Source organism: Salmo trutta, chromosome 1 (genome assembly GCF_901001165.1).
Source record: "Salmo trutta chromosome 1, fSalTru1.1, whole genome shotgun sequence".
NCBI classification, from domain to species: domain Eukaryota; kingdom Metazoa; phylum Chordata; class Actinopteri; order Salmoniformes; family Salmonidae; genus Salmo; species Salmo trutta.
The window spans coordinates 11,039,073-11,065,359 of NC_042957.1; the positions used below are offsets into that span (position 1 = coordinate 11,039,073).

Here is a 26,287-nt window from a genome sequence, read left to right on the forward strand (position 1 = left end):
TGTCATGATCAAAGATATGAACAAGAGTCTCTCATACAGTATATCGTTTGGTCATTGGGCTGCCACAGAATGAATTGTGAGCAAGGCCTCAAAAAAGCATTAGATACCAGAGCTGCGAGAAAGGTTCTATATATTATTGAAACAATGTTGCGATCGTTTGTGAGAATGCCAACAGGTGTGGTTCCCGTGGGGAAAGATTCTATTGGGGAAAGGTTCCCGTGGGGGTTGCCATGGAAGCCAAGAAGGGGAGTGGGTTGTGTGTGTTTGTGTGTCTGTGTATATGCGCTCAAACACACATGCAGGTAGGGGTCTGGGAGAGGAAGTGTATCCATCTGATGAATGGGCATGTGACTGAGCTCAGTTTTATACACTAATTGTAGTGTCATCCATTCATTTCTAATGACTGGTAACATCACAGGTGTACAAAAGGTAAATAAAACACCCAAAATGTAATGAAAATCATCAAAATGTATTTTGAGTGTTCAGATGCCCTGTGTGGACAAAGTCATGGAACCTTATGACAATCAGATTAAATGAGCTACATTTTTCAGAGAGAAAACTTGTAAAATCGGTCCAATTCAACCAGAACACAGCAGGTGTGTGAATCTTGTCTTTACATATAAATTCAGCAAAAAAAGAAATATCCTCAGTCAACTGTGTTTATTTTCAGCAAACTTAACGTGTAAATATTTGTATGAACATAAGATTCAACAACTGAAACAAACTGAACAAGTTCCACAGACGTGACTAACAAATGGAATGTGTCCCTGAACAAAGGGGGGGGGGGGGGGGGTCAAAATCAAAAGTAACAGTCAGTATCTGGTGTGGCCACCAGCTGCATTAAGTACTGCAGTGCATCTCCTCCTCATGGAATGCATCAGGTTTACCAGTTCTTGCTGTGAAATGTTACCCCACTCTTCCACCAAGGCACCTGCAAGTTCCTGGACATTTCTGGTGTGAATGGCCCTAGCCCTCACCCTCCGATCCAACAGGTCCCAGACGTGCTCAATGGGATTCGGGCTCTTCGCTGGCAATGGCAGAACAATGACATTCCTGTCTTGCAGGAAATCACACGCAGAACGAGCAGTATGGCTGGTGGCATTGTCATGCTGGTGGGTCATGTCAGGATGAGCCTGCAGGAAGGGTACCACATGAGGGAGGAGGATGTTTTCCCTGTAACACACAGCGTTGAGATTGCCTGCAATGATAACAAGCTCAGTCCGATGATGCTGTAACACACCGCCCCAGGCCATGATGGACCCTCCACCTCCAAATCGATCCCGCTCATGTAACGCTCATTCCTTCGATGATAAACGCGAATCCGACCATCACCCCTGGTGAGACAAAACCGCGACTCGTCAGTGAAGAGCACTTTTTGCCAGTCCTGTCTGGTCCAGCGACGGTGGGTTGGTGCCCACATGCGACGTTGTTGCCGGTGATGTCTGGTGAGGACCTGCCTTACAACAGGCCTACAAGCCCTCAGTCCAGCCTCTCTCAGCCTATTGCGGACAGTCTGAGCACTGATGGAGGGATTGTGCGTTCCTGGTGTAACTCGGGCAGTTGTTGTTGCCATCCTGTACCTGTCCCGCAGGTGTGATGTTCGGATGTACCGATACTGTGCAGGTGTTGTTACACGTGGTCTGCCACTGCGAGGACAATCAGCTGTCCATCCTGTCTCCCTGTAGCGCTGTCTTCGGCATCTTACAGTATGGACATTGCAATTTATTGCCCTGGCCACATCTGCAGTCCTCATGACTCCTTGCAGCATGCCTAAGGCACGTTCACGCAGATGAGCAAGGACCCTGGGCATCTTTCTTTTGGTGTTTTTCAGAGTCAGTAGAGAGGCCTCTTTAGTGTCCTACGTTTTCATATCTGTGACATTAATTGCCTACCGTCTGTAATCTGTTAGTGTCTTAACGACCGCTCCACAGGTGCATGTTCATTCATTGTTTATGGTTCATTGAAAAAGCATGGGAAACAGTGTTTAAACCCTTTACAATGAAGATCTGTGAAGTTATTTGGATTTTTACAAATTATCTTTGAAAGACAGGGTTCTGAAAAAGGGATATTTCTTTTTTTGCTGAGTTTATTACATATGTGAAATGTGTGAAATTTGTTTTGATTTAGAATGGACCATTATCATGCACCTGTATCGAAACAGGGGCAGCGGGAAAAAATACATGTCATCTATGTACTTAAATAGTGAATGGAGGACGCTTTTCCCTGTGGTTTATTTTCATGCCAGCCAGGTAGGCTATACTCCTGTTGTAAAGAGAAGCAATGTGCTAAATATTAGGAAAGTTGAGAAATAAATAGTAAGCCTATAGAAAGCTGATGGGATCCTCATTTTTTAAATAGAGGCCATCACTCTGTTCTCCCACAATTTCATAGCCTACAGAAATGTTGCGCAACATGAGCTCATGAGCTCTCATGAAGTGTTTGATTATATTTTCCATTACATTTGCATTGATGTCAGAGTGATTAGAGGGACAACAGAGTGCTGAGTACCAGGCAGTTAGCAAGTTTGGTAGGTTACTAATGACCATCAGCAGCATCGGAGCTTGGAGAAGCCTAATTACCGTGACTAAACGGTCACGTGGAATTTGACTGCCTTCATGACTCGTGACCACCGGTGTGGCGGTAATACGGTCACAGCAAAAGCCCTAGGTGCACCTTTCAAAATGTCCATTCACTTATCAGCCATATCAAACAGAACACATTAACTATGCTGTAATTTAATGCAATTAGTCTGTAATCTGACTGATAGCTGTATGCCAAGGCTGAGGCCTTACATAAAAGGGCTCAGTATAGGGGTCCGTCTATCTGTTGTCCCGGACCCATATCAGGACAGACCGACCACTCATCACACTAGCCAGTTCTGATACCATTCTGCCAAGGACTAAACCAGATCAATAAGGTTCCCCACAACAAATGCCATTATTGAAATTCATACCACAGCATGACAGAATATTACATTCTGATTGGTCAAGAGGGTGCTGATTATTTTCTGAAATACGTATTGCAAAACACAATATTCAACTGGAAAATGTAAATGATTAAAGTTGCAAGTAACGAATCGCAATTCATTATTTGTAGACAATTACTCATTTGCGTGACCAGACATCATTGGCAGGCATAACGAATGACATGGGTACACAAGAATGATGGGACATCATCAATGGAGGCCCACATCATATAGTTGACTCTGGGGAGCTGGTCAGGGTCAGGCTGAACATCTGAGCATGTTGCCGTGGCACCTAGAAACCATGTCAACACTGCAAATCCCACTGTTGGCATGTGGCGGTTGACGTACCAGTCCAAGCTGTTCCTCCCCATCACATGACTGGGTAAACCCACTAAGCAACAGCCACGCGCAGAGACAGAGACACACAGAAATGTCATTGACACACACACACACCTTCTGCTCCAGTAGATTGATGACACACGAGTCCCTTCAGACATCATATGTCAGTGTAGTGCACAGGGCAGGAGGGTGCACAGGGCAGCAGAGTGCACAGGGCAGCAGAGTGGGCAGGGCAGCAGAGTGGGCAGGGCAGCAGAGTTGCCAGGGCAGCACAGGGCAGCAGAGTGGGCAGGGCAGCAGAGTGACAGGGCAGCAGAGTGGGCAGGGCAGCAGAGTGGGCAGGGCAGCAGAGTGACAGGGCAGGCTAGTTGTAGAGGTGGGAGGGGGAGCAGACTTGTTGGACCAGTAGATTGCTGCTTCAATAACCTAAAGGGGTAACCGCTGTGGAATGTATGCATTCAGCTGTGTAATGGGGCAGTAGGTAAAACACAACTCCCCCTAAAGGATCACGCCATGGCCATGCAACAAACGCTTATAGCGGTGGGGCCTATTCAGAATGTACTTAGTGGCCAAATTAATGCATGGCTGAATTATTATAAAATTGCTACATTACTCTAAACAGCTAATTGATGTAAAAACTACACACTCATGAATAATATACAAAAGTGTTGAGTCAAACCTCTCAATGGTGAGAGAGAAAGGGACTTGAATACAAATACATGAATAAATGGGAGTCTGATGTGGGCGTGTTGGACAAGATAGATATGAACATATAGACATGAACGAGAGAAGGTGCTGCATGCAGTACAGGGCAGTCACTCACCCATTCTACTGGGTTCTGGGCAGTACAGGACAGTCACTCGCCCATTCTACTGGGTTCTGGGCAGTACAGGACAGTCACTCGCCCATTCTACTGGGTTCTGGGCAGTACAGGACAGTCACTCGCCCATTCTACTGGGTTCTGGGCAGTACAGGACAGTCACTCGCCCATTCTACTGGGTTCTGGGCAGTACAGGACAGTCACTCGCCCATTCTACTGGGTTCTGGGCAGTACAGGACAGTCACTCGCCCATTCTACTGGGTTCTGGGCAGTACAGGACAGTCACTCGCCCATTCTACTGGGTTCTGGGCAGTACAGGACAGTCACTCGCCCATTCTATTGGGTTCTGTTCATTTAGTGCCTGCAATGTTTTAAAAACATTTTGCAATGGAAAACGGAAATGCCCGTTTCCTGTTGGACCCATTTCAGTCCGCTTTCATCCGTTTGGTGCCAAATGAACAGGGCCCTGTATAGCTCTTCCTGTTGGCATGCGAGCGAGCGAGAAAGCGGAAGGAAGGTCATGTTCCATTATGCGGTAGCTGCAGCAGCATAATCCCCTGCTTGTGTAATTCCCCTTTTAAAATGCTTCCTTGTGGTGTTTCCCCAGAGTTGACTAACCTGCTTGACTTGCCACCGAAGGACGGCAAGCAGGGATGATGGGCTGTAGAGCAGGGCGGGCTACCGTTTTTAACGGGTCACCCGCTCGCTCCACATCTGCCCAACCCTCGCCCCTTAAATCAATTTTCCCAACACTACAGCCTCTAATGTACCGCACTTTCTCCAGCCCTCACACACACTGCAGTTTCAAGGCTGCCAGTGCCATGATGTTTCAGTTTTGTGGGCAGTGTGACTCACCTTCCCACATCACCCCTGCCAAATCACGCAACATGTACACACACACACACACCTCTCTCTTGCAGATTAGTGTGATGGAGTATCTAAAACCACTGTAATCAAAATCCCCCCAGGGATTATTACATACTACAAACAAGGCTATACTAAAACCTTTGCTTTATGGTTCAGTTCCACTTAGCTTTTTAGCGTTCTGTTCTAATACACCATAAGCATATTAATTATGCTACTGGAATAAGTCAATGTATTCCTCCTATAATTGAACCTTGCAATCGAGTAAGTGCCTGTAACAAAAGTACAAGTCAAAAGCAAGTTGTTCACTCGCCAATTTGGTTCACTTCCCCCTGTAGGGGCTAATAAAACAGAACTGCTTTCACTCAGAATTATTATATGCTGTCAAATTAGGCAGAGCTACAGTTTCAGCTGAACTAGTTATAACTACAGCAGAACTACAGTCAGAGCAGAACTAGTCAGAGCAGAACTAGTCAGAGCAAGAGCAGAACTACAGTCAGAGCAAGAGCAGAACTAGTCAGAGCAGAACTAGTCAGAGTTAGAGCAGAACTACAGTCAGAGCAGAACTACAGTCAGAGCAGAACTACAGTCAGAGCAAGAGCAGAACTACAGTCAGAGCAAGAGCAGAACTACAGTCAGAGCAGAACTACAGTCAGAGCAAGAGCAGAACTAGTCAGAGCAAGAGCAGAGCAAGAGCAGAACTAGTCAGAGCAAGAGCAGAACTAGTCAGAGCAAGAGCAGAACTACAGTCAGAGCAGAACTACAGTCAGAGCAAGAGCAGAACTAGTCAGAGCAGAACTACAGTCAGAGCAAGAGCAGAACTACAGTCAGAGCAGAACTACAGTCAGAGCAAGAGCAGAACTACAGTCAGAGCTAGAGCAGAACTACAGTCAGAGCTAGAGCAGAACTACAGTCAGAGCTAGAGCAGAACTACAGTCAGAGCTAGAGCAGAACTACAGTCAGAGCTAGAGCAGAACTACAGTCAGAGCTAGAGCAGAACTACAGTCAGAGCTAGAGCAGAACTACAGTCAGAGCTAGAGCAGAACTAGTCAGAGCAGAACTACAGTCAGAGCAAGAGCAGAACTACAGTCAGAGCAAGAGCAGAACTACAGTCAGAGCAGAACTACAGCCAGAGCAGAACTACAGTCAGAGCAGAACTACAGTCAGAGCTAGAGCAGAACTACAGTCAGAGCAGAACTACAGTCAGAGCAGAACTAGTCAGAGCAGAACTACAGTCAGAGCAGAACTACAGTCAGAGCAGAACTACAGTCAGAGCAGAACTACAGTCAGAGCAGAACTAGTCAGAGCTAGAGCAGAACTACAGTCAGAGCAGAACTACAGTTCCCATTCATCACTGAGCCAGTCAAAGGGGAATTGAGTCCTCTAAACACACATTTTAATTAGATAAGGGGGCAATGACTCAAGAAAATAAAAGAATACAGAAGCATTCCAGTACATATGATACTGTGAATGAAGTCAAATATCATCACACATTGTTTTAATTCGATGCCTGTATTTCATAGTCTAGTGTACCAGCAACATAATTCTTAGCTTTTTTAATAACGTATATTTCTAAGAAAGTAAAATTGCTAAACACCCAATAACTCTAATTTACGATAATGGTCTTCATCAAGCGTCCTCCACCTCTGATCAACATTAGCACCTCTGGTGAACCCAGGAAAGGACTTCCTCCCACTGAGCAGAGAGATGATGATGATGATGATGATGATGATGATGATGATGAAGAGAGAGAAGACCGAAGCAAGTGGAAGACAATAACATTGACCTAATTACACACAGCTTTAAAAAAAGGAAAAAGGCCTTGGATAATAATCATTCTCAACCATCCAGTTTACCCTGATGCCATCCCAACCCAACTCTCCCTGCTCTGTCCCAGGGGGGTGGGGGGGGGGGGGGGGTTGCCAGGATGCTACGTGGTCGTCCCGGTCACACTTTGAGAGCCCATTTCTGGAAACAACCAGACTGTCAAATGAGCATGTTTTTATATTAGAAAGACATATGGTCAGCCAGGAGAACGTAGAACAAAAGAGGAGAAGATGAATGAATGGGGCTGTCTGTCTGCAGTGGGCAAGAAGGCCTTGGACGAGAATAAAAGTCATCCCCCTCGGGATTAGAAGTAGTACGATTTCCAGCTCATAATCTTGTCAACTGGCACTCGTCTCAAAAGGACCCTACAGTGTTTAAATAAAGTTAACACATGTTTTTATTTTTTTATTCTATGCACTTGACAATATAAATCCAATATACTTTGAGAGTAATATAAAAAAAATCATTTGTAGAGTAAAAGTGGTAACTCAGTCGGTTTATGGAGGCTTTGCTTGAACACTTCAACACCAACCAAACTTCCTCTTATAATAACAGGATGCTTCACCCCTCAACACTTCCAGTGAGGCCCTCAAACGGTTGTGCTCTTTGTGGACAGTAATAAGAAACTGTCAATCTCCATTGGGTCAAACATGTCACAAAGGAGCTATATCTAGCCAGCCATTACCTTCCAAAGTGTCTGTTACCTTGTGTCACCCTCCGAGTGCTTAAGGGACAACTTCCTATAAAGTCATATAACATGTTTAGAAGTTTTAATGATCGGAATCACAACAATATCTCACAGTGGAACGGAAGCTCGAGTCTGCTCATAGATAAACGCTATCCATTTAAATTATATACATAGTTGTCGTTACCAGTGTACTGTTAAATCAATGAGAATTCATGCACACCCGAGCATTCATCACAATTTATCAATTTATCAAGCCAAATGTGGAACGCCCTTTCAGGAATGTCAGTGGTTTCTTCTGTGTACTACACAAAAAGATCTCATTCTAGATTGGGTTGCTATACCTAGAAGGACCAAGGCTGCTCTAACGTAATCAACACCTGAACATAGAATTGGTATTTTAGTGTGCATTGCAATGCAAATGATTTAAATGGCCTTGGAGCAAAACTAAACACTGCAGAATGCAGGTCAATGGACTAGAAGAAAACCTCTGCATTGACCAATAAACCCTGTAAACCTGATCAGTGTTTTAAATAGAACACTGATCAGTTACTCTTTGGGGGTTTAGGCTGGGTATGTAAAGTACTGCTGATATAAAATACGTTTCAGTGATTAGTGTGAAAATATAAAACACTGATCAGTTTATCTCAAATAAAACTGAAGGACCTTGGCGTTACTCTGGACCCTGATCTCTTTTAACGAACATTTCAAGAATATTTTAAAGACAGCTTTTTTCCATCTTCGTAACATTGCAAAATTAAGAAACTTTCTGTCCAAAAATTATGCAGAAAAATGTATCCATGCTTTTGTCACTTTAGATTAGACTACTGCAATGCTCTACTTTCCAGCTACCCGGATAAAGCACTAAATAAACTTCAGTTAGTGCTAAACACGGCTGCTAGAATCTTAACTAGAACCAAAAAATGTGATCATATTACTCCAGTGCTAGTCTCCCTACACTGGCTTCCCGTTAAGGCAAGGGCTGATTAAGGTTTTACTGCTAACCTACAAAGCATTACATGGGCTTGCTCCTACCTATCTCTCCGATTTGGTCCTGCTGTACATACCTACACATACGCTACGGTCACAAGACGAAGGCCTCCTAATTGTCCCTAGAATTTCTAAGCAAACAGCTGGAGGCAGGGCTTTCTCCTATTGAGCTCAACTTTTATGGAATGGTCTGCCTATCCATGTGAGAGACGCAGAATCGGTCTCGACCTTTAAGTCTTTATTGAAGACTCATCTCTTCAGTAGGTCCTATGATTGAGTGTAGTCTGGCCCAGGGGTGTGAAGGTGAACAGAAAGGTACTGGAGCAACGAACCACCCTTGCTGTCTCTGCCTGGCCGGTTCCCCTCTCTCCACTGGGATTCTCTGCCTCTAACCCCATTACGGGGGCTGAGTCACTGGCTTACTGGTGCTCTTCCATGCCGTCCCTAGGAGGGGTGCGTCACTTGAGTGGGTTGAGTCACAGATGTGATCTTCCTGTCCAGGTCTCCCCCTCGGGTTTGTGCCGTGGGGGAGATCTTCGTGGGCTATACTCTGCCTTGTCTCAGGGTAGTAGGTTGGTAGTTTAAGATATCCCTCTAGTGGTGTGGGGGCTGTTCTTTGGCAAAGTGGGTGGGGTTATATCCTGCCTGTTTGGCCCTGTCCGGGGGTATCGTCGGACAGGGCCACAGTGTCTCCCGACCCCTCCTGTCTCAGCCTCCAGTATTTATGCTGCAATAGTTTGTGTGTCAGGGGGCTAGGGTCAGTCTGTTATATCTGGAGTATTTCTCCTGTCTTATCCAGTGTCCTGTGTGACTTTAAGTATGCTCCCTCTAATTCTCTCCTTGCTCCCTTTCTTTCTCTCGGAGGACCTGAGCCCTAGGACCATGCCTCAGGACTACCTGGCATGATGACTCCTTGCTGTCCCCAGTCTACCTGGTCATGCTGCTGCTCCAGTTTCAACTGTTCTGCCTACGGCTATGGAACCCTGACCTGTTCACTGGACGTGCTACCTTGTCGCGGACTTGTTGTTTTGGGCTCACTCTCTACCGCACCTGCTGTCTCTAACTCTGAATGATCAGCTATGAAAAGCCAACTGACATTTACTCCTGAGGTGCTGACCTGTTGCACCCTCAACAACTACTGTGATTATTATTATTTGACCCTGCTGGTCATCTATGAACATTTGAACATCTTGGCCATGTTCTGTTATAATCTCCACCCGGCACAGCCAGAAGAGGACTGGCCACCCCTCAGAGCCTGGTTCTTCTCTTGGTTTCTTCCTAGGTTCTGGCCTTTCTAGGGAGTTTTTCCTAGCCACTGTGCTTCTACATTTGCATTGCTTGCTGTTTGGGGTTTTAGGCTGGGTTTCTGTACAGCATTTTGTGACATCAGCTGATGTAAAAAGGGCTTTATGAATACATTTGATTGATTTTCAAATAGTAAATACAAAACTAAGGCCAAAGTCGCCCAATAGAAGACCAACTCATTAAGAACAATGACGACAGTAGTTTTCTCCAGTGATGGAGCATACCTGGCTCTGTGCAGTTCTTCGACTCTGTCTCATTGTCGTTGTCGGGTTCATGTCCCATGAGCCTCCTTCCCCAATGTTCGTGCTTCTCGTGTCCATTCTCAAGGATCATTCCATGGCCTGAAAGAAAACATTTATTTAAAAAAAAGGAGGATATCCTTGCTCATCAAAAACCATGTTACAAAGAAGCTGAGTAAACTCTGAACCGAACATAACCAATGTATCTGTGAAAAAGGTGCTCAAAATTCACTGAAGCATTCACAAATCATGTCAACCATCTTAAATGTATATCATTAAGATGCTTAACTGATAGATTTGAAACAAAATGTATATGCATTTCTACCACACTTGATAATTAAATCACATTGTTGGATGGAATGGATTTAGTTCATTTCCCCCTTCCATTCAGGTTTGAATGTGTCAAGGGTTTTAAATGGGATGAATACAAAATGAGAACTGTTTAATTCCTGATTACTGGATGCAAATCACCCATACACACGGCCAACTTCCGACGCTTGTGGATTTTGTTCAGTCATTTCTCAAAGGTTTTCAGGAGCTTTTGAATGACATTTTAATGAGCAAATAACCCAGATTTGCAGGCTTTCAGTGTTTGACCCCAGTTAGATTATAGGCTCACTGATTTCATCCACCAACACAAAATGATTACAGTCCTAACCAAATGACCAAGTAACCTTTCCCTTTGGGTAATGACTTTTGGTCAAGTCTTTGAAAGAACAGACCAACCTGACTTAAGCTTTGAGGTAAGACAATTAAGATGCATTACAACGTCTGAATTCCATAGGAGATAAAAGCCTCAGGATGAAACCATGGAAATTGCAAGGCAAAACAAGCTAGGTTACAGAGAAAGGGGCTTAAAAACCCCAAACTAATTTGCTGCCTTGAGGCAGAATACAAAGACTTTAGCCAAGTAGAGGAGCATCTAGCTACCTTTGACTGCACTATGCTGCGAGCGAGAGGGAGAGAAATAGAGGGCGATATCATCCTGCAACTTGGTCCAATCAGCTGGCAAGGGAGACGGACCAAGGATGCCTATCAATCTCTGCTACGAGCCGCTCCCCTCCGCCTCCCTGCCCTGATGTCCCAGCCACCTCTCCATCGCCATCCCATCAACATCACACACACACCTGTCAGATCGGGGCCGGGGCCTGGCCCTAGCTCTGTAACCACAGTCAGCCATACTCTACCTTGTCCATCATGGAGACATACACCTCCTCCAATCAGACTGGAGGTGAGAGATGATGGAGACTCCCTCCTTGACAGAACAGAGAAGCATAACCTTTAAGTAGTCCATCACTCAATTCCCATCCATCTGGTCCATTCAGCTTGGCACTACATTAGTCCCAGACATAACCAACCCTGGAGTACTCCCATCCGAGTCAGAGGGGACAGAGACAGAGTATGCCATGATGAATGCCTGGTTATTATTCTGATGGTGGTTCAAGAATGAGAGCAATATGGAGAGCATTCAGATGAGTTTGGGGGGAGGTGAGGGATGAGTACAGGGGAGGTGAGTACAGGGGAGGTGAGGGATGAGTACAGGGGAAGTGAGGGATGAGTACAGGAGAAGTGAGGGATGAGTACAGGGGAGGTGAGGGATGAGTACAGGGGAGGTGAGGGATGAGTACAGGGGAGGTGAGTACAGGGGAGGTGAGTACAGGGGAAGTGAGGGATGAGTACAGGGGAGGTGAGTACAGGGGAAGTGAGGGATGAGTACAGGGGAGGTGAGGAATGAGTACAGGGGAGGTGAGGGATGAGTACAGGGGAAGTGAGGGATGAGTACAGGGGAAGTGAGGGATGAGTACAGGGGAAGTGAGGGATGAGTACAGGGGAAGTGAGGGATGAGTACAGGGGAAGTGAGGGATGAGTACAGGGGAAGTGAGGGATGAGTACAGGGGAAGTGAGGGGTGAGTACAGGGGAGGTGAGGGATGAGTACAGGGGAGGTGAGTACAGGGGGGTGAGTACAGGGGAGGTGAGTACAGGGGAGGTGAGTACAGGGGAGGTGAGTACAGGGGAGGTGAGGGATGAGTACAGGGGAGGTGAGGGATGAGTACAGGGGGGTGAGTTCAGGGGAGGTGAGGGGTTATATTTCTCTCTGATCAAACACCTACCTCACCTCACTAAAGGTGAGGATCAAGCATGTGACATGTCCCAACATGGTTGGCGTTCACACAGCCCCCTTATCAAATAACCTCTTATGGACAACAATCACGACACACGTCAGCAACCTTGATTAAATGCTAAATAAAGGCAAGCCATTACCGACCAAAGCCTTTACTTTGGTCCCCAGAGAGCCTTTTGGAGATGAGCTCGTCCGCGTGATATCATTCCAGAATAATCTTTTAAGCCTCTTGTTGTTTGTAATGTAATTAATAAAAATTCCAATATATCCGTGAGCGCTGACATAAGCCTACACCACATAGTGTGCTGATTTATTCGTTTCTGAGTTCAAGGGTCAGAGTGATTGACATGTTCTACTACTGGGTAGGAGAGGTGGAGGGTTAAACGCATTTTGAGAACAAATCAGATTGTGCTCATCCCTTACCTACATGCCTACTGCAGGCAGAGAGGATGGCCTTCTAGAGTCCCTGTGTATGTTAATATTACTCCGAGTGCAAATATGTCAGGTGAATTGATTCATTTTGAAATTGGAGGATTACGTGGTCTCCAAGCTTATTGTGTCCATCCTAAACATGGCTGCCTAAACACTTCAGGCTGATTTTGACAGCCATCGGTAATTGAACTCTGGTGAAATCTCCATTCGTGTCAGAGCAAAATGAAGACAGTCTGAGTGACAGAGCACTTATCAGTCATACATATTATGGTCTGTTCAAAAGCCAACTTACAGGGCTACTTGTCTGTGTGATAAAACACACACACCTTTTATTTTAGTCATTTTTTATTGTCACATACACTGGATAGATGCAGTGAAATGTGTTGTTTCACAGGGTCAGTAGTAGTACAGGGCCTCTGGAGCAAATCAGGGCCAGGTGCCTTGTTCAAATGCACATCTACAGCCGTTTCACCTTGACAGCTCAGATATACCTACATCATCCTAATGTGTGGAGGAATCTGATTCTGTGAGCCTGTAAATGTTCACACACACCTGAGCTGAGTCCTGCATGGGGGTACATGTCCTTTGGTTGTTGAGCATGTCACACACACACACAAATCATGCATGGTAAGCCATCTGAAACTTACAAGTTTACACAGAGCACACCTCTGAACAGCTGTGAATGATGTATTAGCCATCGAGAGAGAGACAGAGACACACAGGGAGAACTCCTCATGTTTAAGCAATGTCCCAACCGAGAGTGTAATCTTCTAAGGCCTCTGCGTAATCGTATCTCTCCGACTCCTTGCGGAACCAGGGAGCAAGATGCTGGAGAGTGATTAAGGTGATCCAGTGTGCAATGGTGTGTGAAGCCCCGGGCGAGACGCGATGATGCCAGCATTACCACAAGCCTACGCTCACTCGCTCCCTTTCTCTCAACCGCTGGGTGACTGATGATGCGCCTGGCACAGGCACATTTTGCCATAGGATGTCAAAGCTCAAACCAAAATGTCGACCAACACATAAGCAACTTTCAAATATTTGTGGGGTTCCATGATTCATCCGAGGTGATGTAGGCTGCTACATGCTTGTCAATGTGTGTTAGCCACCGTGGCCGCTTCTCTTAGAAACGTGTCGTTGCCCCTGCGCACACTGCGGCATATGGACAGACCGACGCATACTCGAAAACGAGGAAGAAAAATATATCAGTGTGGTTCCCTCAATTAACAGGTACATGCGAATTCTGTAATGACAGCGTGCAGAATGCCGAGACAAACATACGCTAGGCTACAGCCACTGCGTCGACAATCAAACTAAATGCAGTTTCTCTCGACACTGGTATGAAGCAATCGTTACGCATTTTGCACTGAATAATTAAGAGTAATAACCCTGCGCTATCGGTGGTTCCATCTTATCTCTCCATCGGTTTAATGCAGATAAATATATATGGAAATGCTGGGGGGGCGCACCATAAATGATTTGGACTGAATGCTCCGCTTGCATGTCCTTGAAAATGTATTTTTATGACCGTGGCGAAATACAATTATCTGTAGACTATATAGTTAATGGCTAGCTGGTTATAGGGTGCACCATTACACTGCAGAATTCTCAGCTGTTCAGCTTCGTCCTCCCTGTCCCGCGTTTATCAGCAGTTTCGCAGGCTCACACTCACCTGTCTTTGTCAGAAGTGCTGACATGCTCCACGCCATGAAGAGGACACTGCAGAGAAAACACACTTGCACGAAAAGCATCTCTCTCCTCTTGCGAACTTTGAAAATCTTTGCGATTATGGTCTTTTTCGAGACGCTCTTGTTCTCGTCCTGGTCCATGGCTGCAGCTCGGCCAAACCGTGACTTTTCGTCCTTGCCTCACTGCAGACGGGAGAAACGGGAGGAATTGCCCGTTTTCGCAGCTTCACACAGAATACGCTCGGGACGCGGTCCTCATTTCAAGTGCCCGGAGCGCAGATGGGAAGTGGTGGAGCGGACAGTTTGCATGTGCGGCCGAGACAAGGCTGTTCAGCTGTTGGATTGCTAGAACAGCGCGTGAAAATTCCGTGCCCGCACAACAGGTAATGAATGGCACAGGGCGGGCAATTCCGATGGTCTCCAATCAATTCAGCGTTCCCTCGCAAATCCCAGATTCTGCCCTTTAAATTTTAGAAAATAAGCTTCCATTGCATTTGAAACGAATTATATCACTGGTTGCCTTCAAAGTAGCACAAAATCTACTAGTGAATATCAATTTAAATCATCCTCTTCAGTGAAATGATTCAACTGGATGTGGTCGCAGAACTAGGCTACACGCACCCGGCTGCGTTCTGCCGCCGCATATTAATTGCAACCAATGTGATTTCATCAAGGTTCGCCTAATTGTTAGATTCGGGTAGCAAAGTCATGTCACCTCGGTATGGCACCTCCCCTTGACTTCCTAGTGCAGAAGAATAGACCCGCAGAAGATGAAACGGTCATTAACTCCGTCGTTCCAGGTGTAGTCTTCATGTACAGTCTTTGGTGGATATGATACACTTCGCAGGATTCCGCCAACTGCAACTTTTCCGAGGGTGTCATGCGCAGACACGTGATAGTTTGCAACAATAGATCATTCTCTCGTAGAGAGCTCGGTTACAACTGAACTGAAAACAACTGGACCATCATGACAGCCGGGTATCGATCACTCTGAACTACAACGCCTCTTCTTTGACCACACATTATTCGCAAGTTGCCGCTGAGGCAAAATAGGTTTGGATCAGTGCGGATGAGGTGAGGCAAGCCATATCATGCTACCGAAGAGGTACCCAGACCCTTAGAGTGCTGCAGTATTGGAGAAACGCAATCTAATATCTGTCTGCATCCTTCCTGAGCATACACCCTTTCATAACGGACTGACCCTGGTCACTGGGATATTCAGTTTGATATACCTGTATGAAATTGAGGTGAAAGATCCCATAGCTCCGAGGTACCAATATACCTGTTTGTGTCCTCACCTTGAAGTATATTCTCACAATCCCCAAATTTGGTCTAGACTTTGGGGCTTATACATGGCCCTATCCTGCTGAGCAAGAATGCATGCAAATCAGAATGCACAATTGAGTGCCTGGAGGAAAACGTTAACACTGACATTTCAATAGGCTTAATAATAGTGTCAAGTAGACTATTTCATACAGTGTTGTGTATATAGTCCTATACCAGTGAAGTATGACGAATATAAAGTATGGTTAGCTATGTGCCTTTGCGATGGTTGAGGTAAGGACAAGTCATTATCGGGTATCTTTCAGTGGATGTGTTATCACCTTATGCTGTCACCTTGTGCGAGAGGTGGCCCTAGTGCCATACTTCACATGTAAATATATGGAGGTGTCAATATGTGTGACATTTAATAATTTGAAGAAAGTCAATGTAAAGGTTGTGTGTGTGTGTGTCTGTGGCTCTACTTCCTTGCACCTATGTGTGTGTCACCGGGTATACAGTGGTGTCACTGTGACTGCTGCATGGGCCTTCACCTCTGCCGATTGTTTCGCTCCGTGGGGCCACATCTACAGATCTCCACTGCAGCAGTCGTGTGCAGAGGCCACCCCTATTAACCAGTCTATTAGCCAGTTATATTTATAGACTTCTCCTGCAATAATTAACTCCATTCCAATTGTTGAACTTTTAATAGCTTGCCTGTCAGAAACCTGCCTGTCAGAAACCAGCCTGTCAGAAACCTGCCTGTCAGAAACCTGCCTGTCAGAAATCAGCCTGTGCGAAAGCAGTCTGTTTAAAATCAGCCTGTCAGAAAACCAACCTGTCAGAAAATCAGCCAGTCATCTTCCGCCAGGTCCGCCCACTTAGCAAAAAACAGCAAAACACCAAGGAGGATATAGAGGTCAGGACTCTTGCCTCATAACCTCCAGTGGACCTGCATTATGTCAGGACAGGTCACCAGTTTGTTAAAAACGACCTCCATAACTCCCTCACTGTGCAGTTAAGGATGTACTGCAGTACCATTGATGCTTTCTGAGGGGCCTGTGTCTGTGTGGCGGCTGGTCATGTGGATAGAAGGCGTCTTTGTCATTAGGGAGGGCTTTTTAATCTGGCCCCAGGTCTTGTCTTCATCCTGTAGGCTGCAGCTTGGGTCCCCAGCCCCACACACACACACACACACACACACACACACACACACACACACACACACACACACAACATGTGTGACACACCCCGCGCCCATGCCAAAGGATTAGTCCCCCAGGCCGCAGCCCACACGGAAGGCAGGCAATCGGGGAGCCGTGCCAGGGCCTGCTTACAGGGTTTTATCCACTGTTCTACACTCCCTGGCCTCTCCCTGGTCATTTCAAAGCTATACACACATTGCCTGCCTGCTCCCTCCTGCTCCTTCTGTGGGAGCCATCGCAGTGCCACAGACCTGCAGTAGAGAAACACAGAGAGAAAGAGAGGGAGAGCAGTGTGCGTATGTGCGTGTGAACGTGGACTGCTGTGGCCAAACAACTTACGATGCAAAAGCAAAAAAGCACTAATCTCATTGGAAGAAAGGTTTTTAATAGGGACGAGCAGGCTGTCAGAGTAAACAATCAGTCTAGTGTGGTTGCCTGTTGCTGGGAATAAATGGCAAGCCATGTGTCATGTTCTTCTCCAACGAAGACAAGTGTCGAGGGCTTTAACAATGGACCGTGTGACACATAACAATTGGTGTGTCCAACCTAGCGACAGTTGCTCCCGCTGTGTCCATCAGCATTGGGGTGATTCATGCCCGGATATTCACAATTCAAATGAGCAATGTCTACATATCTGCATTGTCATGCTACATAACTTGTTTGTATTCTAAAGTTGTTAGCAGGCATTATGTAAGTGTGTGTGTGTGGGGGGGGGGGGCATTTGAATGGGTTCAGATGTGCAGTTACTAGGCTGAGCTGGGATATCCAATCAGTTGCTAGGCTGAGCTGGGATATCTAATCAGTTGCTAGGCTGAGCTGGGATATCCAATCAGTTGCTAGGCTGAGCTGGGATATCCAATCAGTTGCTAGGCTGAGCTGGGATATCCAATCAGTTGCTAGGCTGAGCTGGGATATCCAATCAGTTGCTAGGCTGAGCTGGGATATCCAATCAGTTGCTAGGCTGAGCTGGGATATCCAATCAGTTGCTAGGCTGAGCTGGGATATCCAATCAGTTGCTAGGCTGAGCTGGGATATCCAATCAGTTGCTAGGCTGAGCTGGGATATCCAATCAGTTGCTAGGCTGAGCTGGGATATCCAATCAGTTGCTAGGCTGAGCTGGGATATCCAATCAGTTACTAGGCTGAGCTGGGATATCCAATACTATACATGAGAGTGGCAGATTCACCAGTAACACGCAGCAAGCTGAGCGGGCATACGTGTCCATCTCTAAAGGACAGGAGAGGTGGGAAGAGGAGAGGATGAGGGAGGAGAGGAGGCCTGGGCCTGGGTGACAGTGGGCCTGGGTGACAGTGGGCCTGGGCCTGGGTGACAGTGGGCCTGGGTGACAGTAGGCCTGGGCCTGGGTGACAGTGGGCCTGGGTGACAGTGGGCCTGGGTGACAGTGGGCCTGGGCCTGGGTGACAGTGGGCCTGGGTGACAGTGGGCCTGGGTGACAGTGGGCCTGGGCCTGGGTGACAGTGGGAGCTGCAGGAGGAAGTCTGACACCTTGCATTAATGCCCTGCTGGCATTGTAACCAATGTTTAGCTAATTGTTCAGGAGCTGGTGGAGGAGAGAGGGAGGGGAGTCCGAGGGACGCTAATCCGCTAGTCTCCGGTTCTGTATTAATAGCACAATGCAACGCAGAGGCCAGGACTGACCTTTTTTACTGACGGTTTCCCATGTGCTAATGTTCCCCCAACTTTCCCCACCTGAACGGATGCCACAAATAGCACAGTACAGCATCGTTGTGTACAAGGAGAGTCCCTGGGGAAGTGCAAAATTTACTCCTCGCAAAAACCTCAGTTAGCTGCAGGAAAAATAAAATATTCATCCTCGAGGTGGAGCGTTGGTTCTGTGGCAGCACTGCAGGTTTGTTTGTATGCCTGGTCGGGTGGGAAGAGTAAACATCAGGGAGAGAGAATCTGCAGAGAGCCTAATAATATATGCATTCTGGAGCCAACAGCCATCTCCACTATGACTGACTGACTGATGTCATCTCCACTATGACTGACTGACTGATGTCATCTCCACTATGACTGACTGACTGACTGATGTCATCTCCACTATGACTGACTGACTGATGTCATCTCCACTATGACTGACTGACTGATGTCATCTCCACTATGACTGACTGACTGACTGATGTCATCTCCACTATGACTGACTGACTGATGTCATCTCCACTATGACTGACTGACTGACTGATGTCATCTCCACTATGACTGACTGACTGATGTCATCTCCACTATGACTGACTGACTGATGTCATCTCCACTATGACTGACTGACTGACTGATGTCATCTCCACTATTACTGACGGATGTCCTCTCCACTATGACTGACTGACTGATGTCGTCTCCACTATGACTGACTGACTGACTGATGTCATCTCCACTATGACTGACTGACTGACTGTCATCTCCACTATGACTGACTGACTGACTGACTGTCATCTCCACTATGACTGACTGACTGATGTCATCTCCACTAAGACTGACTGACTGACTGATGTCATCTCCACTATGACTGACTGACTGACTGACTGATGTCATCTCCACTATGACTGACTGACGGATGTCATCTCCACTATGACTGACGGATGTCATCTCCACTATGACTGACTGACTGACTGATGTCATCTCCACTATGACTGACTGACTGACGGATGTCATTTCCACTATGACTGACTGACGGATGTCATTTCCACTATGACTGACTGATGTCATCTCCACTATGACTGACTGACTGACTGATGTCATCTCCACTATGACTGACTGACTGATGTCATCTCCACTATGACTGACTGACTGATGTCATCTCCACTATGACTGACGGATGTCATCTCCACTATGACTGACTGACTGACTGACTGATGTCATCTCCACTATGACTGACTGACTGATGTCATCTCCACTATGACTGACTGACTGACTGACTGACTGATGTCATCTCCACTATGACTGACGGATGTCATCTCCACTATGACTGACTGACTGATGTCATCTCCACTATGACTGACTGACTGACTGATGTCATCTCCACTATTACTGACGGATGTCATCTCCACTATGACTGACTGACTGATGTCATCTCCATTATGACTGACTGACTGACTGATGTCATCTCCACTATGACTGACTGACTGACTGACTGACTGACTGATGGCATCTCCATAACAAGTGGACACAATCATCCACTGAGTGTTACATCTGATACAGACAGGCCAGGCAAACACCATTTTCCCAGAAGAGATTGATCTCTTCCCAAATACAGGGAGATATGTTCTGCTGGCTGCTGCCATGACTTATGGGTAAACATCACCTGTTCCACTATGAAGAATATCCTTGAAATGGATGGGAAAGACAAGCAGTGTATAATAATCTGATTTCCGGTGCTAATCTATGGCTGGAATTTAACAACTGATGGCGTAGAATGTGGATGTATCTTGACTTTAGACCCATTTTGAGTTCTGAAAACATCTGACCAGCTTTTATTTCGGAGTGAAGTGTCCCTTTAAACTCTGGTCTACTTCCTGACCTGCCCACATTCTGTCTAGTGAAAGAACTCATCCTTCATACCACTGCAGCACTTTACAGTCCTTACAAAATATCACCTTGGTGCTCCAGGCCCAATGACACTCCAGTCATTTTGCTGTTTCAAATGATCCTATTCATTTGGACAAAAGCCCTAGCAGTACTTGACCAGATTGAATTATGTTGTTTTTTTTACTGTAAAATGGGGCAATGTTTCCAAGGTTTCTCATTCAAGTTTCGTCCTTAGTTCAGCCGATTCAGACGATGGGGCTATCTCGGCGAGGGCACAAAAATAACTTCATTATTCTTCTGACTGCCGAGCAGCAAGGAAGGCAGGCAAAGGAAAGAGCAACCTTTTCCTCTTGCAAAGCACTGCAAAGAATCCCGTTGAGACAGACCACAAAGGTTATTCCTGCATTCCACTGAGCCCATTTATTCTGGGAAGACAACATCAGAGTTGCAGAGACAGGATCCAAAATATGATGTGGCTTGACTGGGAAACTGATACGACAAGTGATGGAGTGGAGAGGTTCCCTGAAGTAGGACCACTCTATAAGGGCTGGGGTGGTGCAATAAAGCTAACGAGCCGCAAGGCTTTTTTAATATGACTTCCTCAGTCGCTGCCTACTAGGCTTGATACCTACCTGGTGTGGTAATCTAGCAGTTGGAGCGTTGGGCTAGTAACCAAAAGGTTGCTGGTTCAAATACCTGGGCCGACAAGGTCAAAGCTCCAGGGATGCCGTACTACTATGGCTGACCCTGTAAAACAACACATTTCACTGTACCTATCAGGTGTATGTGACAATATATAAAAAATGATGGTAATGGCTGGCATTGTGTTTTTCTATAAGTTTGTAAAGAACTGCACTAAAGTCATCATTAGTTTGAAGCACTCCACTGGGCACAGATGTCAGTTCAACGTCTAGTTTTCATTTTCATTTGGTTGAGATTTCAAGTAATGTGAAATCAAGAAAACATTTCACCATGCCATTTGGATCTACGGTGCCTTCTGAAAGTATTCAGACTCCTTGACTTTTTCAACATTTTGTTATGTTACAACCTTACAACAAAATGTATAATCTTCAGCAATCTACACAAAATACCACATAATGACTAAGTGAAAACAGGTTTTTAGAAATGTTTGCTAACTTATAAAAAACAGAAATACCTTATTTACACAAGTATTCAGACCCTTTGCTTTGAGACTCCAAATTGAGCTCAGGTGCATTCTGTTTCCATTGATCATCCTTGAGATGTTTCTACAACTTGAGTGGAGTCCACCTATGGTAAATTCAATTGATTGGACATCATTTGGAAAGGCACACACCTGTCTATATAAGGTCCCACAGTTGACAGTGCATGTCTGAGCATAAACCAAGCCATGAGGTCGAAGGAACTGTCCGTAGAGCTCAGAGGCAGGACTGTTTCAAGGCACAGAGCTGGGGAAGGATACCAAAACATTTCTGCAGCATTGAAGGATTAAACTCTTTGGCCTTTAATGCCAAGCATCACATCTAGAGGAAACCTGGCACCATCACAACAGTGAAGCATGGTGGTGGTTGCATCATGCTGTGGGGATGTTTTTCAGCGGCAGGGACTGGGAGACTGGTCAGGATCAAGGCAAAGATAAACAGAGTTAGGTACAGAGAAATCCTTGATGAAAACCTGCTCCAAAGCACTCAGGACCTCAGACTGGGGTGAAGGTTCACCTTCCAACAGGACAATGACCATAAGCACACAGCCAAGACAACAGAGGAGTAGCTTTGGGACAAGTCTCTGAATGTCCTTGAGTGGCCCAGCCAGATCCCGGACTTGAACCCGATCAAACATCTCTGGAGAGACCTGAAAATAGCTGTGCAGCAACGGTCCCCGTCCAACCTGACAGAGCTTGAGAGGATCTGCAGAGAAGAATGGGAGAAACGCACAATGTTGAGATTGCCTGCAATGACAACAAGCTCAGTCCGATGATGCTGACACACCGCCCCAGACCACGACGGACCCTTCACCTCCAAATCGATCCCCCTCCAGAGCACAGTCCTCGGTGTAACGCTCATTCCTTCGACGATAAACGCGAATCCGACCATCACCCCTGGTGAGACAAAACTGCAACTCGTCAGTGAAGAGCACTTTTTGCCAGTCCTGTCTGGTCCAGCGACGGTGGGTTTGTGCACATAGGCGACGTTGTTGCCGGTGATGTCTGGTGAGGACCTGCCTTACAACAGGCCTACAAGCCCTCAGTCCAGCCTCTCTCAGCCTATTGCAGACAGTCTGAGCACTGATGGGATTGTGCGTTCCTGGTGTAACTCGGGCAGTTGTTGTTGCCATCCTGTACCTGTCCCACAGGTGTGATGTTCGGATCTACCGATCCTGTGCAGGTGTTGTTACACGTGGTCTGCCACTGCGAGGACGATCAGCTGTCCATCCTGTCTCCCTGTAGCGCTGTCTTAGGCGTCTCACAGTATGGACATTGCAATTTATTGCCCTGGTCACATCTGCAGTCCTCATGCCTCCTTGCAGCATGCCTAAGGCACATTCACGCAGATGAGCAGGGACCCTGGGCATCTTTCTTTTGGTGTTTTTCAGTCAGTAGAAAGGCCTCTTTAGTGTCCTAAGTTTTCATAACTGTGACCTTAATTGCCTACCATCTGTAAGCTGTAAGTGTCTTAATGACCGCTCCACAGGTACATGTTCATTAATTGTTTATGGTTCATTGAACAAGCATGGGAAACAGTGTTTAAACCCGTTACAATGAAGATCTGTTAAGTTATTTAGATTTTTATGAATTATCTTTGAAAGACAGGGTCCTGAAAAAGGGATGTTAATTTTTTTGCTGAGTTTATATATTTGTCTAAAATATACAACTGTGAAATCCATCCAAATGCAATTGATTTTCCATGCTGCCTTCGTCATGTACAGATTGTTCAAATCATTCAGAATGAAAAAACGTCAGTTTATTTCAGTTCAACCACATCCACCTATTTTACAATCTTGCTTAGGGTTGTTTTTTTGTTGTTAGTTTTTTACAAAAAAAAACAGTCCAAAGATCAGTGGAAAATGATTTAAAATGATGCCACCGTGGCAGACCATGTATATGATGCCCTTACGTGACAAAGCACAAAAACATCTGACAGCACAACACATTTTTATCACACCTTCTCTACCTGCAAAAAATCTCTCCCTAATTTCTAACATCGGCCATGCAGGCTGATTCATAGCCATAAAGTACCACATTTACCAAGGGGGTTAAAAATGGGAAATCATTTTGACATGTAAAAATTTGTTTTTTTTAAGGTGAATTCAAAGAGTTTACATTGGTCCATTCCCAGAGTGACTTTTTACATTTCCACCCCTGGCTGTAGCCTACTACTGTGTACAGGTTTGCTGTATATCTGGACAGCTTTCAAATTAACACTGGTATTGTCCCAAGTGACATCCTATTCCCTACATAGTGCACTACTTTTAAACATTGTCAGAATCCCAAATGACACACCATACCTACATAGTGCATTACTTTTAATCAAAGCCCAGTGGGCCCTGGTCAAAAGTAGTGTACTATATAGGGAGCCATTTGAGACGCACAACTGAACCCTTTCAGCCCTACTCCTCTCATCACCAGCAGCTATTTTCACAGCATTGTCAGGCATGTCAAATCAGATAGTGCTCTTTCCCACTGACGCAGGCTGATTAGGATGAGCCGGAGAGCCAGGTCTCATTCTGCTGACTCTAGCTGTAACTACATGACAGTGGGAGCTAACGCTAGCTGTTTGCTACGGGTTGAAACTGCCCTCATCCAGCTAGCATCGCTTCAGGTCACACACACCAACTGTTCCAGTTGGTTTTGAATTGGAAAATATTCTGCCCCGTCTTCTTGACAAGAAAAACTATCTTTCATGATCTAGGCTAGAGTAATATCCAGGCAGTCACACATGCACAAACGATCAGCTGTATCTCATCCATAGCTCCATCATCTCTATCACCCTTTGTCCTCCATCCACAAATGCACACTAACAACAAAAAGCACCATTGTCTTATCACAAAGGCAACATGGCAGCTGCCTGTATGATTGGCCCCTGGGATAATCTGGCAGTGAACCGCCTGCCTTTGTGGATGGATTTGTGCTCACAGAGATCGCCTACCTTGCATTGTAGGCTGGTGTGAGGAGCAGATTGCGTAAGAGGATCACCACAGTAACTGTGTAATTCAGAGGATGCTCAGCCCATTGCATCCCCAGCTACCCCAGCCATGCAGCCCCAAGCCAGCCCCTCCATGTTTGTTTTACTAGTGAGTGGGCATGACTGGCTCCCCTGCTGAGGACCATTACCAAAGGAAGACACTGTGAAAGGAGGATTACCCAGCCCCATGGGGTCGAGGGGGAATCAGAGATCTGGAGACGGAGGGAGAGAGAATGGGGGGGAGAGAGGGAGGGGAGAAGCAGATCCCTCCTCGTACCCGCATGCAGGAAACCAGGAATGTTCCACACCCACATGAAACTGTTCATAACTTCTGGAGCCCAGTCAATGAAAGCTGGAACTTTGCTTTGTGTCTGTGACATATGTTATGTTTAGAACATTCTGTTTCCTAGAAAACCACTCCTCTTTCACATTATTCCATTGATGTCACTGGCAGCATTACATGGTCAGCCTTGTGGGGGGAGGGAGGGTGAGAGAGAGGATATTCACTCTGGTCCTCCCACCCCATGGTGCTCAGGAATCAGGAACACAACAGCTTGACTAATTTAACCTGATCTCAGGATCGATTATAAGGGAACTTGTTGAGTGAGTGCGGGAGAAAGAGCCTTCGTCCCAAATGGCAGCCTATTTCTGACTTTTACAAGGGCCCATAAGGCTCTGGTCAAATGTAGTGCACTATATAGGAAATAGGGTACCCTTTGGGAAACACTCAGGGGGCAGAACCCACAGGTGTCCTCCCTGGCTCCGGGGGAGTGGGGCCTTAGTGGACCGAGGTGGCAGAGCGACTCATGATGTCCCATGGCCACGCTAGGCAGGCTTAGCTACTCGTTACATTAAAACAGGGGCTTCTGTGACAGAGTCAGCATTATGAAAGCTAAGAGGATTACGCTGATGGACATTTCTGGCGTTCTTGCCGTCAATTATCAAAATGAAAAGCAGTGACTGGGCAGGCCTGGCATGCCCTGCGGCACAGAGGAGCCTCTCTCTCTCTCTCTCGGTCTGTCTGTCTTTTTTCCTCTGTTTATCTCTATCCCATTCTCTCTATTTCTCTCTCAGTCACAGAAGGGGTTACTGACGTTCAAGTTTTTTTGTGCGTGTGCCTGTGCCATGGATTATAAAAAAGGGCATTTAAATTTTAATGTTTCTAAAGTGCAAAACTGTATGTTACGTAACTGTACTGTATAAAACTGTCCTAGTCGCACGTCAGTGGGCCAGCCCTCCATGCTGCTCATGCCTATAACTCCCTCCATCCATGATCCCTCTCTCGGCCCACCCTGACTAGTGTGTTTGTGGCCCACCGTCCTCTGACTGGCCGCGGGGTCATACGTGGGGCGTTCTACTAGCAGACATGGACGTTAGTGTGACGTCATTGAGTGTGTATAGTGTGTGAGGTAGGGTGGTGCTTTGTTGTGGTGGGTAAAGCCACGGCAGTGACCATGTGGTAGGAAGGCTCGGGCCCACCCTGGGGATTAGCACAACGCTGCCTGCCTGTGAACGTAATCAGCAGATACGATGTGCTGCAGCAGCGGACATCAGCCAATGACGAGCCACGGCCGAACAGGAAAAAAGGCTGCTTTGCTCCCCCCTCATGTTAGTCACAACACTGACACCCTCACACACGGCTGTGTCTGAAATGGCACCCTCCTCCCTTTAGAGTGCACTACTTTTCAGCATAGGGCTAAAAGAAGTGCACTATAAAGGAATTAGGTTGCCATTTAGGCCTACTGTACACACACTCCCGATACAATGGGTAATTCAAACTTCACAGGGATAACAACATTGACCTTATGTGGATTAGAAAAATTAGCACAAACCAGTGAG

The 26,287-nt window shown here is 46.2% G+C and overlaps 1 protein-coding gene across 3 annotated transcripts in view; it reads right to left on the minus strand.

The window, feature by feature from the left end:
• Nucleotides 1–15,254, minus strand: part of LOC115159523 (sodium/potassium/calcium exchanger 4) — a 54,772-nt gene extending 39,518 nt beyond the window's left edge. Inside the window, exons 1-2 of one of the 3 annotated variants that reach the window (XM_029709364.1) lie at nucleotides 14,262–15,254; nucleotides 10,020–10,136 (exon numbers count right to left, since the gene is read on the minus strand). In XM_029709364.1, the coding sequence (XP_029565224.1) occupies nucleotides 10,020–10,136; nucleotides 14,262–14,418 (274 nt within the window). In that variant the 5' untranslated portion in view covers nucleotides 14,419–15,254. Of the gene's footprint in view, nucleotides 1–10,019; nucleotides 10,137–14,261 lie in introns of those variants that run through there. The other 2 variants (XM_029709451.1, XM_029709613.1) reach the window with 2 other exon arrangements.
• Nucleotides 15,255–26,287: the final 11,033 nt, after the last annotated feature.